At 42.1% G+C, this 17,177-nt stretch overlaps 1 protein-coding gene across 2 annotated transcripts; it reads right to left on the bottom strand.

Moving 5' to 3' along the window:
* Nucleotides 1-4,115: 4,115 nt before the first annotated feature.
* myb (v-myb avian myeloblastosis viral oncogene homolog) lies at nucleotides 4,116-11,986 on the bottom strand. Of its 2 annotated transcripts, none has more exons than XM_030110756.1 (15): nucleotides 11,916-11,986; nucleotides 10,059-10,176; nucleotides 9,874-9,945; nucleotides 9,314-9,406; nucleotides 8,309-8,529; nucleotides 7,729-7,942; nucleotides 7,581-7,640; nucleotides 7,384-7,488; nucleotides 6,773-7,021; nucleotides 6,115-6,233; nucleotides 5,918-6,032; nucleotides 5,730-5,825; nucleotides 5,509-5,598; nucleotides 5,288-5,371; nucleotides 4,116-5,196 (listed from the first exon to the last, which is right to left on the bottom strand). In XM_030110756.1, exons 1-15 carry the CDS (start codon nucleotides 11,936-11,938, stop codon nucleotides 5,083-5,085), a joined length of 1,773 nt encoding a protein of 590 aa, XP_029966616.1. In that variant the 5' UTR covers nucleotides 11,939-11,986; the 3' UTR covers nucleotides 4,116-5,082. The 2 variants fall into 2 exon arrangements, with proteins under 2 accessions (XP_029966616.1, XP_029966617.1); XM_030110757.1 differs by having other exon boundaries at nucleotides 4,116-5,193.
* Between the last annotated feature and the right edge of the window lie 5,191 nt (nucleotides 11,987-17,177).

The following is a 17,177-nucleotide window of genomic DNA, read 5'->3' as shown; positions in this document are numbered from 1 at the left end:
GACGTTATATGGGCAGAGGTCCCGCACCTTTATATCTGCGAATGTTTAACTGAAAGCAACAACTATTTTGCTAGTAGCGCAGATAAACAGACACAATCACACACACACACACATGCATGCACACACACATGCACACATGCACAAGCAGGGACACGATATGCTTTTTTTTTTTTGCGTTGCTGTTGTAGCATATTTTTGACAGAGATTTCAGTAACATTTTTTTGTAATAATCGCTTATTTATAACCAGCGTGCTATTTAGTGCAGCGTTTGTGTGTTACTGTGTCACCTGTAACCATGAAGTAAATGTGTGTGTGGTTTCTGGTCACATTTACTGTCCTACCTGTGGGTCTGAATCCACTCATTGAGTTCAGGCTTGTCTTATATACAGAACTTATAAAATTTTTTTCAGCTTCAGCAGGTGGAGGAGATAGATGGATGGATTTCACTCGTCTTATCCAATCTGTCTGTCCTCTGCTTTACCCCCACCCCCACCCCTCACTGAATTCAATTGAATTACCCTTCACTTTGAGCTTTTTTAAGAATGTACTAATCCTGATTTAAACTTTTCTGTATTTGTTTTGGCTTATTGATGGCTCTTAAAACTTTCATACCCAGCCACCGTACACCACATCTCATTTCATGTGATTTTATATGAACCCTAACCCCTGACCCCTGACCCCTAACCCTATACTACTTTTCCCATAATAACTGCACAGTCACACAGCAGAAAAAAATCACAAGTGAAAATTTCTCCCCCATAAAGTATCTGCTTTAAATCTTGAAATACTTGCATTCACAGGCGTGCATATAAACTTTCTCATTTGATTTTTCAGCTAATTTTCCTTTTGTGGGTAAAGAAAGTTTTATAAAGCCAGTTTTCTTTTTTGTTTGATGAAAATAACATTGATATTCCTCTCAGGTGTGTACAGAACGGGAGATAATTAGTTTAACTTGAAGATGTATGGTGGCTGAGAAGGTTTGTTTGCCTGTCTTCATGCTCTCATGCTCAAATTTGAGGTCTTTGCAGACATGATCACTGAAATCTGCACCCTTAGTCTTCTCTTTTCACTTTCCTGCAAAGATCTGAGAGAAATGCAAAACATTTTTTCAACTTATTATGCAGGGTTTGTTTACTGTTTGCATGTTGGTGTAGAAACGCTTTGCTGATATTTCAGTTCATGTTTTTTTTTTTAACCTCTGAAATTTGATTCTCCTTCAAATCATAAAGAAACGCACAGAAAATAAATGTCACACAGAAACACGCCAACATGGAGACCCTTGGCTTTCTTCTCTTTGTGTCTCTTCATCGCTCGTCTTCCTCTCTGCCCCCCCTTAATTGTCTCTTCATCTCCGTGCCATGGATGGGGAGTGTGGTTATCAGGCCTGGCCAGTCCAGCCCTGCCCTCGTACCTGATCGCTGCCAGCAGGGAGCGGCTGCGCTCGCCTGAATATCTCCGACCACAAAACCAACCAGGGAATGAGGAAATCAGGCTCTAGTAATCTATGCAGACCCAGAGCGTGCTGGCCGGCATGCGAATTTGTGGTGTGTGTGTGTGTGTGTGTGTGTGTGTGTGTGTGTGTGTGTGTGTGTGTCATGTTAAGGAGCCCGCCATTTCTGCAACATCCGGCTATAAATCTATTGTGACACGCAAGCAAACTGAATTTATGAGCCAATCTGCTTGCGACAGACATGTTTGATTTGAAAAGGGAAAGGATGGAAGAATAAGTGAAGTGAGAGTGAACTTCTGCTTTGGCTTTTAAAGACTTTTTCGTCTTTTTTTTTTTTTTGAGAAAGCTAAAACAGTATGACTGTACGACGAACAAAAATGTACTTTCAGATACATTGAATTACCAAAAGAAAGGCTGGATCTGTTATTTGTGCAACTATACATTTTAACTACATATTCAAGGCCACAATTAAAGACTTGGTTTGCATCTAACACGCAGTTAAAAGTGAGTTTCTTTTTTTAGAAACAACAAAAGGGACAGAAACGAAACAGAAGGAAAGCTGCATCGGAGTCATTCAGAGTCGTGTCTCATCAGCTGCTAATTCACTTCGACATCTGTTTAACTTCATTTGTTTTGATTTCTTTTAAGTGAATTCATTTCCTTTTTTGGCGGTTAAAATGTTATGTTTTACCCAGTTTTACTCTGCAGATTTTTCTTTTTTCTGTTAATTTGGGTAAATTAGTTCCCGTTTGACCTCCTTATCATTGCATTTGCTCACTGTGGGTATATGCATGCATTCTTTTGTGTGTGTGTGTGTGCATTTTATTGAATTTATTCAACTTTCAGGTGTGAATTGTTTTTAAGAAATTCATTTCACTGCTTCAGTTTTGCATTTAAGTGCAAGAGTTTTATCAATCACATACAAATTTAATTGACTTTTACTGTGAAAGATGTCCCCAATGAGTAAATGAAGATTTTATCGCCTTTTCGAGTGATGCTGTTTGAAACACAATTTACCAAAGGTTAAATGGAACCGCAGCAGTTAACTTAAAATGCACTAAAGTTTCACCCAGTATCAGCGTTACACTGATGTAATGTATTTTCCTGCATTCTCCTGTTTGTTTTCCTCCTGTCACGTAACACTTCAGCGTTCTGATAAGAGCCGCCGTGTTGTTTGATGATATGAGGTGACGAGCAGGAGCCCAGAGAGTTTTGGGGTGTGTCACCATGAGATCTTGGAATCACCTGTATCGTTTTCTCTGTAATTTTATGTAATATTTGAAGTGTAACAACATCGTTTTGTAAATAAACCATCTCATTTAGGTACACACATGAAGATTAGAATCTTGTTTGCTAAATCTCTCATCATGCCATCAGTCCTGCGGCTCTCGCTCTCTCTCTCTCTCTCTCACACACACACTTACATACACACACACACGGGGCAGCTGCATGCTCAGCTAGTGGAAGCAGGTGTCTGTGAACCTCGTGGGGTTTAGGGCTTGTTTTTTTTTTTTTGGGTATAGAACATGCTTGTGGATTTCCCAATGCAAGCATCTGCCTCTTGCTTTGGCCTGTTTCCATAAGTGCATGCATGTGTGTGCACACTCACACACACACACACACACACACACACACACACACAGTTTTGCCAGTACAAAAGTTTATTGTCACAAAGTTGTGTATCATAAAACGTTCCATCTGCCGCTCACTGCTCACTCTACAACTGCTGTCAGGGAATTTCAAGCCCATCTTTTTCCTTTTTTTTTTTTTTTTTAAATTGAAAACCTCCACTATCATACCTCTACACTACACTAAAAAAAGAATATTCATATTTTAAATAGATGTTACCTATACCTGATTTAATGTTGTTTTAAAACTAAAATAAACTATTTCTGCTGGGCTGTGCCTAAAATATCCTAGTTCCTGTTCGATGTACCGGTCTTGATGAATGCTATTTGTGTTGACGTATCCCTCTGAGAGAATTTATATTTGAGAGCGGTATGGCGGACCGGGTGTGGGTGAGGGGTGGGGGGCGGGGTGCAGGTTTCTGCATGGAGTTGGGGGATGTGAGAACTTTTAAGGGAGGGGGTGTAAATTTAGCTCCCGAGCTCATTCTGGGCCTCTTGGTTTTCTGGTCCTGGCAGAAATAATAAAAAAAAATACACCAAGAGGTTTGCTCTGCATTGCACTGAATCATGTTAACATGCACTATATGAGACCAGCTAAACAAAAAACAGATGAACATGAAAATAAGTTTTTCTATCTGAGATAGTGTTTCTTCAAAACATTCACCAAAAAGACATTGAACACGGGTTTGTAATAAAACAGCACACTTTATTTTCTAGGCAGTATAGAAAAGTATAAAAACATCAAAACTTGGCATGTAAAAATGCTTTTATATATAAAAAAAAAAGGTTTGCTCAAATGCTAGTATCAAAAAGAAGGCAACAAAATATTAAAGGTTTGTCTGCTAAGTGTTTGACATGTGCTACTGCAGTCTTAGTAAGAAAAGAAAATAAACGCTGATTCAGTTGCCTGTAGACAACAATACAAAAACCACTGACAAAATGTGGTCACAAAGAAAAAGATACAAAAGTTTCTGTTGGGCTTTTGTCCGTTGCAACATGTAAGACGTTTCAGTGTTTAATGCAAACTCTCTATTTTATGGACATAACAACCAAGTACAGCTTGGTCTTACTGTTACTGGGTGAAGCTCATTGTATCAAACAGATGTTCAATTCTGACTTTAAAATCTTTAAATAGACTCAACATAAATCTTAACAAATATAGCAGTTTGTTCCTTTGACGTTTCCTGACATAAAATGCTTTGAAGGCCAGAAAAAACATATCAAAAATTGAAATGAAAACTCGATTTATATGAAAATAAAAAAAAAAGAAGAACTTGTCAGTGTGGTGGTCAGGTAATACTAAAAAGGCTTGTTCCTTTGTGTTGCATAAAATGTGGTAATTCATAGTTTGTTTGTTTTTTTTTTATTACGTAAAGAACAGACTAAGCGGTTCTTGTTCAGCAGTGTTTAACTCAAGGTATCATGGGCCAAACACTTGAAATTCTGAGTCGACCCATTAACAGCCTGTAAACGAAAATAAACAACAGAGCTGAAACAGAAAAGATCGCGACGTGAAATACCGAGGTCAGTTTTGAAATCATGAATATGCCTTTGGATGTATAATGCTAAAAGGGCTTAAATACTTACAATTAAACACTGCTCCATTGGCCAATTGTAAAACAATAACAATAACAAAAAAAAACAAATAAATTAACCAACTTGTTCTTTATATTAATATCAAAATTAGCAATTATTAATACAGCCCAATGAAAACATAGTCACCATTTCCCCATTTATAATACAACATCAATAATTATAATACAGAGACAAGAACAAAAGAGATATGATGTAGATTTATATATATAAAATAAAAAAAACCCAAAGCAAACTTTGTATAAAAAGATTCCAGATATAAAAAAAAGTAAAAGTCTTTGGTTGGTTGAAATCCAACGAGTGTGAGTGTAAAAACACCGGTGGCGTGAAGCGCCTCTCCCAACTGTTGTACCACAACAAATATGAATCCCGCGACGCTGCGTCCCGGCACAGGTCCACCCGCGTCTCCGTCTACATGACCAGTGTCCTCGTGGGGTAAGTGTTGATGTACTTGTGGCTCGATTCTGAAGGCAATGAGTACTCCTCTGTTTTCACGCAGGTCACCTGCTCCCAGGAGGCCGGCTGCTGGTGGCGGAAGACGAACACGATCATGAGTTTTCAATGGTTTCCACGTGACGCCTGACTATTTAATACGCCTCTCTGAACAAGTACACACCTGTAGTGGACTGTTGGTGCCTCTGTGGTGGAGCTGGTAGGTTTTGTGTCCGTCTTGACTCAGTACCGAGCTGGTGAGAAGGTCCTGAGAGAAAATACACAAAATCTCATGTTAGCCCAAAGAAGAAAGGAGAAAACCGATGTTTGATTAAAAGGTATCATATATGAGGTGATTGAGGGCACATGCTTTAAATGAACCAACAGAATAAAGGGGTAACTTACAGTGACTTGCTGAGCAGAGCCGTTGGGTGTGTAGAGCTGGTCGTATCCGTCCCACGGCATGCAGGGGCTCATGTTAGTCGGTGACTCTACCTGGAATATGACGGACGTCTCAGTAAATATCATATAATTATCAGCAATCAAACAAATTTGCTGACTATTTGGAAGTAACTTATTTATCTGCCAGTTTTTTTTTTTTTTTTATGTTGTGTGGTTTTTGTTACCTCTTGTTTTATCTTCTTCTGTGCAGGCGGCTCAGTCGGACACTCCATGGGCTCCTGCTTGATGGACACAACTCTCTGCTGCTCCGGAGTGGCATTCTGTAAAATGTCAAAAGTTTTCCAAGTGAATCCTGAGCGAATCTTCATAAATGTGACAATACTAAGGATGAATACAGTTTTAGTTCTCTCACCAGTAGTTTGAGGGGCCCATACTTTGCCTCCTGAAGGGCCAGGGTTGATCTGAAAGGCGTGGGGGTGCGAGGGGTGGACTCGAGGATCGATCGACGGATGTTTGGGGTTTGGAACCTGAGAGAGAAAAGACATGCCCGCTCAGAAACCCTTGCTGACCGTAAATACCGACAAAAGCGTGTAAAGACAAGTCACCCACATTTCATTTTCTTTCTGGTGCCTGATGGTCTGGTCAATCAGGGGTTTGGACTCCACGGGCGAGCCCACGGGTAAAGTGTCGTTGTCTGAGTGTTCTGGGCTCATTGACTGGTTGAGAAACTGTGGATTAAAAGAAAAGGGAACAATTCAGTCGAAGGAGTTTGAGCAGATGAGTTGAGGTCTGACAGATCGTGGCAAGCATGATGAATCAAAAATGGTGAGGGCAGGAAGAAAGAGCTTCGGAAGATGAGCTACTGATCCAACGCAAGATGACACTATTTCTGAATAACCAGCTGTGGATGGTGCTAGATGACAAGCTCGTGATTGGATGGATTCTGGTCACACTTGTCTATTTTAGCTACCTGTGAGGGTGAAAAGTGCAGATATCTGACTGGTGAAGACTTGGGAGTGGTGCAGGGGGAACGTGCCCCATGAGCAGCTGTTGAGCCCTGACTGGGTAAGACCCTGTCTGTTTTCAGAACACTCCTATCCAAGAGGCCATCGGTAACGGCCTCAACCACTGAGGTGTGGCTCTGGGGAAAAGGTGGGAAAACATGGGTCAAGACCCACTAATGAGTAAAAGTCAGGTTTGCTAGATCCTAAACTACCCTTCTACGCAAACAAAGCCAAGAGGCAACAATTTCAAAAAAGACACGTACTGAATCAATGACAGATTCCATGTACTCCGGGATCGAGCTGGTGAATGCAGGACTGCTCTGCTGGCTGTTGCTGTGGCTGCCGGTATTGCTGTAGGCGCGCGTCACAGAGGCGCTCTCCTCCGGTAGGCAGCTCTGGTCGACGGGCATGGCCGGGGCCGCCGCCTGGTGATGAGGTAGAGACGTGGCCGCCCCGTTTGAACCATTGGTCAGACAGCTCTGAGTGGCCCAGCTTGGATAGGGCACGTTCATCTGGAGAGGAAAAGACAGAGCCTGCTTGAAAAATGTGGCAAAGAAGAAAAAAACAAAACAAAACAAAAGAACTGAGAATAAAAGCCACACAGGCAAAAAAAAAAGGGTGCGAGAGAGATTGGCAGAAGTTGTCGAGTAGAGTGTTGCACAAGGGTTCGGGCGCATGCTTAAAAAAGGCGATAAGGTACTATTTCATCACTTTTGCAGAAACAGACCCCCCAGATGTTTCCTCATCATCACTCACACAAAGACACACATCTAACCACTGTCCTTAAAACCGGGGTCACGCGCTCGTAAATTGTGCTGTCAGAATTTCAGGCCTCGCCGCTCGTCGCGAAGCCAGACGCCGACACGTGACTCACTGGTAGTGATGGCTGGCCTCTCAGCTCGTTCTCCGTCGACATGAGCAGCAGCTCAATCTCCTTCACCCTCTGCTCCTTCTCAGGGTCCTCCTCACTATAGTGTCTCTGAAAGAAAGAGAAGCAGAGGCACGTGAGCATCATCACAACTCTGTTCCAGAAACTCCCATCCTATCTTGATGGTAGGTTTTTTTTTTTACCTGTATAGCAGCAGTTCCAGGCTGGGGAAAGTTCAAATGCATGGTCATGTTGAACGGCACCTGTTAATTCAATAACAAACACAGGAACGTAAATTAAAGACACTCTTGCAGGTCCGCAGTTGGGTTTTTCCTGCTCCGGCTCACTCACTCTGTGTGTGTCTGATATGTAGGGGTAGTGGAAGGGAGACAGCTGTGCATGGTTGGGCGAGTGGTGCGGGAAAGCCATTATGGCGGTCTTGACGAAGCTGTGGCTGATGGGGAGCGCGGAGTTATTGCTCTTTGGCGTGCTCTGGAGATAGCCCTCTTGTTCCACCTTCCGCCTCATGGTGGAGTTCCAGTGGTTCTTTATGGCATTGTCGGTCCTGCGAGAAGACGAGTAAAACACACCATTTAGAGTATTGATTACAGCAGAACATCCTGGTTTTTTAGTCCCGCACTAGCATGGCATTATCAATAGAAACACACAGAGAAGCAGATATAGATCAAATCTGAGCCGCACACACATTTACATGTAGCTTCAACAGAGAAGTTTTTGTACATTAAACAAACTTTCTACGCCTCCTTTTCTTTCATGGGGTGCATATTTATTTAGCTGTTGTTCCTCCTTCAGTGCCATCTCCTCTCTTTCCTCATATCCTTGTACCCGCAGCGTTGCACAGCTAACCAAGAAGACTTCACTGATTTCTCGAGCTTCTCCTTTTCTGTCTCTCGACATTCTTCATCCTCACCTGCCGGGGAGCAGCTTAGCGATTTCTGCCCAGCGGTTGCCCAACTTCTCGTGTGCCTGGTAGATGATTCTGTCCTCCTCCTCGGTCCACGAGGTCTTCTTCACCTCCGGGTTCAGGTGGTTGTGCCAGCGCTCCCGGCACTGCTTGCCGATCCGTCCCTTTAGGTGCTTGGCGATCACCGACCAGCGCTTGGCTCCGTACTTTTGGACCAGCTCGATCACCTGGGGGGTTTTGAGGGGAGGTGGGGGTGTGCACGAAAGAGGGAAGGTGAGAGCGAGAGAGGAGGAACAGTGTTGAAAAGGAAGAGAAGTGAATGATAGTGAGGGGGCATGAGGAAAGAGGAAGAGGCCAGCAATAACAGGGAGGAGAGGAAGAGGTAGAGGGGCAGAAACATATATAGAGGAGGAAGAGGAGAAAAATCTCATAAACTTATGCAATGTCTCACTGGATGTTCCTTCTCTTGTCTGCTTCCCTATTATCTTTGTCTTTCAACCAGCAGAGGTGATTGAGAACACCTGCTGAAGAGCAGCGGGGGGGGGGGGGGGGGGGGGGGGGGGGTTTCCAGTGGAACGTTAGCAACTCTGCTAATCATTACAGTGGCATCTGGGTGAAACACAACTCTTTGTGATCGGCTCAATAAATACCTCACAGGTCGTAAGAGACCAAACCTGCTATAGGTTGTGTAAGGGCAACATTTTGGGAAACTAAAAATGTGCAACAGCAGCAAGGAGTTGCTACAGAAGAGTTGCTTTAATCACACAGGAAATTAAAGTAATTGTTTCTGGCCTGGGTAGCTGTTTTCTGTGAGACTTATCCTTAATTTAACATTCAAGCTGCTGAGGTATTCATAACTCTTTGGAAGGAAGAATGTCAAACACTGCTGTAATTTGTACTCATTATTTTTATGTGAAACTTACAGCACTGTGGAAACTATATCAGAATCTCTACAGTCAACATTTGTTTGTATTTAGTGCATTTGCATTTGGTTTCTCAAGTGATTCTTACCCTCTGGTCTTCCTCTTTGGTCCATGGCCCCTTAATGAGTTCGGGGTTGAGAACCTTTTGCCACCTGTGCTGGCACTGCACATCTGTACGATTCTGTTTGGGGTGAAGAGCAAAAAAACACATTGTTGTTGTTATCTATACTACAGGCAGTTACATGGAGGTCAGCAGTTTGGGGAATATAACATCACTCAACAACATGTGGGTGCACTTTGTAATTAGTGGTCACAATAATATCAAAAACTTTAACAATGTTTTAAAACACATTAATATATTATGCAACCAAGACTTGTAGTGTTCATGTTTTTCTGTCCTAAAAGAGTACGGCTGGTGGCTTATTTAGTTGTATGTTTGGCCTCCTACCTCCCTCTGTCTACATGTTAAAGTGTCACTGGATAACACACTGAACCCCAAATCGCTCCCAATGGATGGATTAATCTCTTTACATGGCAGCCACTGATGTGTGTGAGTGTGTGTGTGTGGGAATGGTATGTATGAGTAAATCAGTCCAAAAAACCTAAAGTAAAATCCATTCACCATTTGCTGATGGACTCATTACTTACGGTTAATAGGTTTGCAATGAGTTTCCAGTCTTCTGATCCATGATGTTCAACAAGCCTCTTTAGCTTCTCATCCTGAAAGAAAAACAAAGAATGCACATTTCATGTGTTACTACTATGCAACAAAGATTAGGTCATTTCACTGTGCTGAATATGTTGTATTGTTTTGAGTTGCTGCTGGTGTGTACCTCCTCCCGTGTCCAGCGTGTTTTGCCAAGGTGACGCTTCCCGGCTTTGGTCAACGATCCATCGTAATCATGATCATACATCTCATTCTCCTCCTCATCCTCCTCACTACTGTAAACACTGTGGACACACAGACAGAATGACCTTTTTTTTTTTAAAAAAAGAAAGAGGTGGAGTCTGTGGGAAAAAGAATAGTGTAAGATAATAGGAGAGTAAATAATAGTACAACAAGTACCTGCCTATTTCCTAACTACTCCCTAATCATCTCTTTACAGAGCGCATAAAGAACTCAGCCCAATCTTTAACTCATCAGGCGTCAACACACAGAGAACCAGTCATTCTTGAAGGTACAGGCTTCAAGCCAAGACACCCACAAGGGCACTGAAAAAGATAGAGAGAGGGAGAGAGAGAAAGAAAGAAAGAGAGAGAGGAGGAGGAGGAGACTAGCAACTCCGAGGGAGTAGGATGAACAGGTTCCAATGTTTTTGGTTTCCACAGATACTGGGATTGGCACATGCAATCATAATTTTGTGACCCTGGCTTGTTCAGACCTGCAGCAGCATTGTACAGCAGAACCATGCACGCATGCATGCGCACACACGCGCCACACACTGATACTAATAGCGGCATAACCAATCAGAATGTGAGAGGCAGACAGGTGAAAGCCAGGTAGTGCACAGAGCAACAGGTGAACGGGAACCCCGCTGTGTGTGTGTGTGTGTGTGTGTGTGTGTGTGTGTGTGTGTGTGTGTGTGTGGGAAGACATTTAAAAAGCATTACTTTCATTATTTTTTTTTTTTGTGTGTAATTAAATACAAAACGAAATTATGTATCCCACACAATATGCATTAACCATGAGAAATCCAGCACGCGCCTCAAAGAAAAATTAAAAATCATACTACAAATAAAATAAGAGCATAACGTAAAAATAATGAGTTTTATCAACTTTAAGTTAAAGATTTCTTTGGAAAAGTGGTTAATTGCCCTTATCTCTATAAATATAATCTTTTCTCATTCTAAAAAGTGTGAAAACATGACATTAAGTAAACAGATGCTGGAGGTTTATCGCCGCTGTACAGGTCTGCAGCCGCGCGGAGACTTTCTGTGAAATCCATTTCTCAAGGTTCCGGTTCTCAGTATCACACACTAAAGAAAAACTCTGTTTGCTGGACATATTCCGTTACGCTTAAAGGACTGGCATCCCGCGCCACAGTCTAAGTGTGCAGTTGTCCCTTCCTCTTGAATTAAAGGCTAATACAAAGACAAATCCAGTGTCAACAGATGGGTCTGGCAGCAGCGGCGGCAGAGACGCATGCACGCTCCGCGGCGGCTCAGCGAGGCAGCGGTCAAGCGCGCAGCGCGTCCCCGGAATTACACTGTGCCGTGATCCGAGTGTCTGTCGCTGCGGGTATTTCCATCTCCAATCATGATGAAAATTAACATTTGTCAAAATTCAATGCATAAAAAAAAAAAAAAAGAAAAGAAAAAGACCGAGACAGCCGCGCGCCCATCGGTTTGACTGCATGCTGTACCTGCTCCAAAAAGGAACAGGTGCCGTGCGCACAGCATGGCACGAAAAACATGCGCCCGTGTGTGTGCGAGAGCCCCTGACAGCGGCACTTCTGTCAAACACCCCTAGAAAACACAAAACCTAACACAAAACCAAGTAGAAAGATCTAATAAAACAAAGGTTAAAAAAAGACAAGACTTGTGAGATGGGTAAGAGTTCAGCCTCATTCAAAGTCCAACATGTGGTCACTTCATGAACTGCTCAACATGACGACCGAACAGGAAAACTCCATTTCTGACACCAGTGTAGAGAAGAAAGAGCGAAAGAGCAAGTTTTTTGTTAGTGTTACCTGTTTCTTTGTCTGCGTTTCATTTGAAATAGTAAGCAGCCCTCCGCAGCTGCACTCAGCACAAAGTGTAGGTGATGTGTGAGCTCCGCAAAGTGGCGCTCAGTTTTAAACAGTTACCTCGCCCCTCCCATCCAGAGAGCGGTCTGAAGAGCGCTCCGGTCCTGCTGCACCGGCCGCCTACTTCACTGCCCTCGGACTTTTAGCTCCACTGAGTAATATACACAAGAATGAGGGGTTTTATATTTTATTTTTTTTGAAGTTACAATCAGTGGAGTGTCTTTATCAACAGAAAAAAAACTACGATATTAAAGGAACATGTATCATTAATAAAAACTATTTTATGAAGACAATTGGATATACACAATAAAACTAACCGTACAAATCCTGAGTTAATAGAAAACGTTAAAATATGAAGATTGTACAGAATTAATGCTGGTATAATAACTTGTTGGTGGTTACATAGCACCTTGCATCTGGCGCTGAAGATGCATTGGAGATTTACGAACGGTCCGTGAACTCACCACGCGCCCTTGCGTCCTCCGAGGCGGGCTTTGCCTGACCGGCGCGGCCACAGTGCCCGGCTGCGTTAGGAACGCTTTTCGCCTCCAACTTCTCTGATGTAGAGAAAAGGAGAAGGGAACTAATGCGTTCGGACTGAGAAAACAATAGGAATAGGAGCTGCAGAGCATTCACAGCTCATCCACCTCCTCCTCTGGAGGGCCTGCTGGAGTTACAGATGTTTCCTAGTGATAAAAACGCGCAACACAACCTTGTCTTATCAGTTGCTAACAAAATGAGCTTTGAGCTGTCCCATGCCAATAAGGTAAAAGAAATACGGCAGCACTAAAACGTTTTGTACCAGTCCTTTGTGCGTGTTTCTCAGAAGAACAGCCTATACTCCCAGTTTGTTTTCTCAAAGTTGTTTTGAGTTCATCTCTTCAGATGAATGCAAAAACAATTCACACTTGGTTCAAGAAGCGGCTTTAATCTCAGCAATTCTCCTTGATAATTCTTACTTCTAGCATCACTTCTGCCTTGTTCTGCATTGGTAGTGTCTCCGGATTGTTTTTGTTTTGGTTGAGCTCCCCTTTCTCCCTGGGCCAAAGCTTTCTTTGCTCAGCCATTCATGACAAAAAGAAAGGGGGGGTTTACTGCTTTATTTGTATAAAATTGTCTTCTTATTGTATTAGTTCCTCCATACGCGACCGTATTGTCCTGGTCACTTGTAATTATCATCACCCCAGAGCAGCCTATTGTCCCAGAGCAGTCATCATAATAGTGGGCTGATAAAGGGCTGCGCTCATTCACTTACACACATTACCAGTACCTAAAATTTCACTACTCCATGCAGCAGCATAGTGTACACAATGCTCAGTGAAGTGGAGCGCCTCATGTATTCCACTTTATTAAACTGGACATGGGTTAAATGAGGGATGAAAGCTATTTTTAAAACCTGCCATGTCTCGCCTGACTACAAGCCTGCATTTTAGCGATTGAAGAAATGGTGTTGCCCGTGCAAAGCGATTCTTTTGTCACATCAAAAACATTTTGTTCACTTTTTGTACTATTAAGTATAATTACAGGCTTGTGGTATAATGCATGGTTTCCTCGTTGCATTCACTTGACAGCCTTGTTTCTTTTTCACACCTGTGCACACAGGCATTGTTCATGTGTGTTTTGCCTTGAGGAGGTGGTATTCTACATTATTACAAACTTTAATTATATAGTAGCTCTCATGCAAGATCGCTATAAGGGATGATCCACTGTCAGAAAGAAATTAGATTAATATATGGGGTAAGAAATATCTTAAACATGAAGATAATAGAGTATTCACTAAGTTTTACCTCACTTGTTTTTAAAATAAACAAAGTATTCCTAAACAAATAAAGGGAACTGGTGTGTATACTCAGACATGTGAAGTGCCTCTCAATGAGTAAACCTTGTCTTTTTGGTAGCATATGCCTATAGGTGTGTGTGTGTGTGTGCTGCACAGGCTCCAAATTTGTGTTTTCCCTCGAGGGCAATATTAAAAACTACATCTTGTTATCTGAAACCAAATTGAAAGAAGGTAGTCAGGGCATGCAAATTCTCCCACTGTAGGTTGAGCAGGAAGCCCGAGACCCATTGACTCTTTAGCTGGGGACATTTGCATGGGCACGATTGGACAGGTTAAGGCCAGATATTGTGACGGCTGCCCCCTTTGCAAACTATTGTGTGCACAGGTTGGTTCATTTGAATGATTTTAATGAAGGCTTCTGGGCCTGAGGTATCGTCCCACCAGGCTTTCAAAGCCATTGTGTGTGTGTGTGTGTGTGTGTGTGTGTGTGTGTTTGTGTACTTGGGGAAGGGCTGATCCCAAGACAAACAGGCGATGAATGTATTTCTGTATGGTTATGTGGTCAGAAAAACCAAACATGTATTGGATTTCTACATAATGTCGGGATGGTTGAAAACAAAAATCCATTAGTTGAGATATTTATGTCGCTAAAACATTGAATAAATTGAAAAAAAAAACCTATCTCTGGCATGTCAGTGAGGTTTTATCCCCATATTGTATTATTTTCTTAAGAATAAGAGTTTTATCATGCTTAAATTTAACAACTTGGGACTTTAAGAGCCTCATTTAGTTTTCCTTTCTGACTTCAGCAGTTCAGCTACCTGTCGCAGACTGCCAAGGTTTTGCATTTTCCCTGAGGGAGTTCCTTTAAAGGACTCTTCCCATAATGCCTGCTGCCTTTGGTGAATTATGTAAAGCATCACCTCATACCCACTGCCAATTTTCAGCTCGAAGCCCCCACCCAACCCCACCCCCCCACCCACTTGTCCCAGGCTTTGTCTTCCACAGTTACACAACAATTAATCTGTTTACAAATGTACATGCTGTCGTCTGCAGTTTTGCTAAATTTTGCTTTCACTTCATTCCTTCATTTGGCGTCCACTGCTGATCATTCTTACAACAAACACGTGCCCCACCTCAGATTTCGACATAATTCAATTACAGAGGAAAAAAATATCAATGCAAAGCATATATTTTGATCACAAAATGATATAATTATCTTATTGTTTAAAAGCAGCTATTTGCTGATCCCCTCATTCTTCCATTCTAGCAATCTGTCCATCCATCTGTCAAATCTATCTAATCAGTGCTACATTGTGTCTCTCTGAAAGGTTTCTCGCCTTTATCTGATTCACTGACCAGATTTTCTGTGCACTCTGTTGCCACGTTTGCAACACAGATTTGACCAGATAGAATTTCTCCGGAAAGCAATACCTTCATACGAACAAAGGTGTGAAGAATCCTACCACAGGCTTTTTTTTGTTTTGTTTTGCAACTCACAAGTGTGCAATTCATCTCAATATGTCGCTGCAACCTAACAATACATATAGCTTTACCATTAGCATAGTTCTATAAATCGGTTTGGTAGCGTCTATGTTCTTAGTTGTTTTTTTCACGCCTTTGCTTCTCTACCCACAGAAACAAGCATGCCAAGAAAAGGCAATGCAAAAGTAGACACGCGAACACTATTTTCCTTTTAGTGCGTCGACTGTTGTGTACACTGCTTTTCACTTAGGAAATATGTTCCATTTCTATTTCGTATCAGGTGCTGTTTGGTTTGAAAATGCCCCAGAAACATTTTGGCGCTGCAGAGGAAGAGTTCCCTCTGTCACCTGCGTGACCCTGTAAAGACGGCATTGTGCCTGTTTATTGGTGCGCTTCAGCAACCTGTTTGCGTGTGTAGTTCTTTATTTTGATTTGTAGATATGCAGCGAAGACTTCAAAACGCAGGAAGTGGAATTTTGGGGGGGAAACCTCCACCCACTGAGAGTTTGTGCGCACGCGCACGGCTAACCAAAGGTGACCCTGTCTTCACGGCACAGAAACTCTCCGGGCTGCAACCTTCCTTCCTGACATGAATGAAGCCCCTTCTGTTCTTACTAACCTCTGTCAATTAAGTTTACTCATTGTCAAACTGCCGGTTGCAATATGATCCATTCACTGTGAAAAAACGTCTTTTACAATTACGTACCTAAGCAGACACCTCTTTTCATTTTGCTCTATTTTTAGAATGGGGAGACACGCCATCCGTCGTATTACATTTCTCCGTGCAGGTGCATACTGCAGTATCAAATTAATGCCTGACATTGTCATTTTCTTGTCTTGCATTCAATTAGGATACTGTATCAAACTTGTATGCATATTGATGAATCCATGTTACAAACTGATTGAAAGACACACAGAAGTACTTGAAAATATGGCAAAAACTGGCACACGTTTCTTAATTCTTTAGAAATCTGAGATAGACGGGCTTTAAGTTTCTTGAGAAAAATAGCAGGAAGGCATGATGTCACTTGGAGGGTGTTTGTCTGAGGTGTCAAGTGCAGCTCACATAGGTTGGTCTCTAACCATGGGGCAAAACCTTTGACTAAATGGTTCAGAAATTCACACTTCAGCATCGCAGGTGACACTTTAGAGCTGCACATGCATTTCATGCAAGGAGGCATTATGAATGTTGTTTCCACACATTGGTGATAGAATCGAAAAGAGTCACTATTTATTTAAGGCAATGTTTAATCGAGAGGCTTTTACCATGATGATGATTCTGACCTTTAAAAGCTTGTATAGTTTTTTTTTTTAAGTTCCTAAACCCTTAAATTGTAACTAGAACAATGTATTTTCTTCTAAGTAAATTTCCCAAGGTGGTGTAGTGGTTAACACTTTCGCTTCGTTGTGAGATTGAAGTAAGCACAGTTCGCATGCATGTAATCCCACAGTCAAAAAACATGCATAAGATATTAACTGGTAGGCCCAAATGGATTGCAGATGTGAATGTGAGTGAGTGTGTGTGATTGACTCTGTGGTTTGCCTCATGATGGACTGACCATCTACTGTGCTGAAACAATATGAGTTGCAATTTTCTGAGGTGGTTATATTGCTGGTGTATGCACAAAGCTGGTTCAATGAAGGGCTATAAGAAAACTGTCGTGTTTAAAAATCTCAGTCAAACTGCAAGTTGAAAGTAAAGTTCATTTGATAACTAAATTTGCTGGGGGCTTGCAAAAAAAAAAACAAAAAAAAAAAAACAATATAAAGAGCTTCTTGTAAAGTACAAAAAAGTAGATGCTTGTTGACCACTGAAATGGTTTTTGTAAGTGTGTGTGTGTGGTTGTCTGTCTCTATGTGCTTGCACTGTGATAGACTGGCACCCTGTCCGAGGTGTATCCTGCCCTCGACCACAGCTCAGACTGGTACCATCGCACACC

This window comes from Salarias fasciatus, chromosome 15 (assembly GCF_902148845.1).
Source record: "Salarias fasciatus chromosome 15, fSalaFa1.1, whole genome shotgun sequence".
In the NCBI taxonomy this organism is placed as follows: Eukaryota; Metazoa; Chordata; class Actinopteri; order Blenniiformes; family Blenniidae; genus Salarias; species Salarias fasciatus.
This window is presented reverse-complemented; position numbering and strand designations above follow the sequence as displayed.

Bases quoted from the DNA above. Each gene is read 5' to 3' on its own strand.
- myb (XM_030110756.1), bottom strand. From the start codon at position 11,938: ATGAAACGCAGACAAAGAAACAG. The intron at 9,407-9,873 runs GTAAGTAATGAG...CACCCCAAACAG, and splicing joins TCATTGCAAACCTATTAACC to AATCGTACAGATGTGCAGTG. The intron at 5,197-5,287 runs GTGTGTACTTGT...TTCCGCCACCAG, and splicing joins GCACCAACAGTCCACTACAG to CAGCCGGCCTCCTGGGAGCA.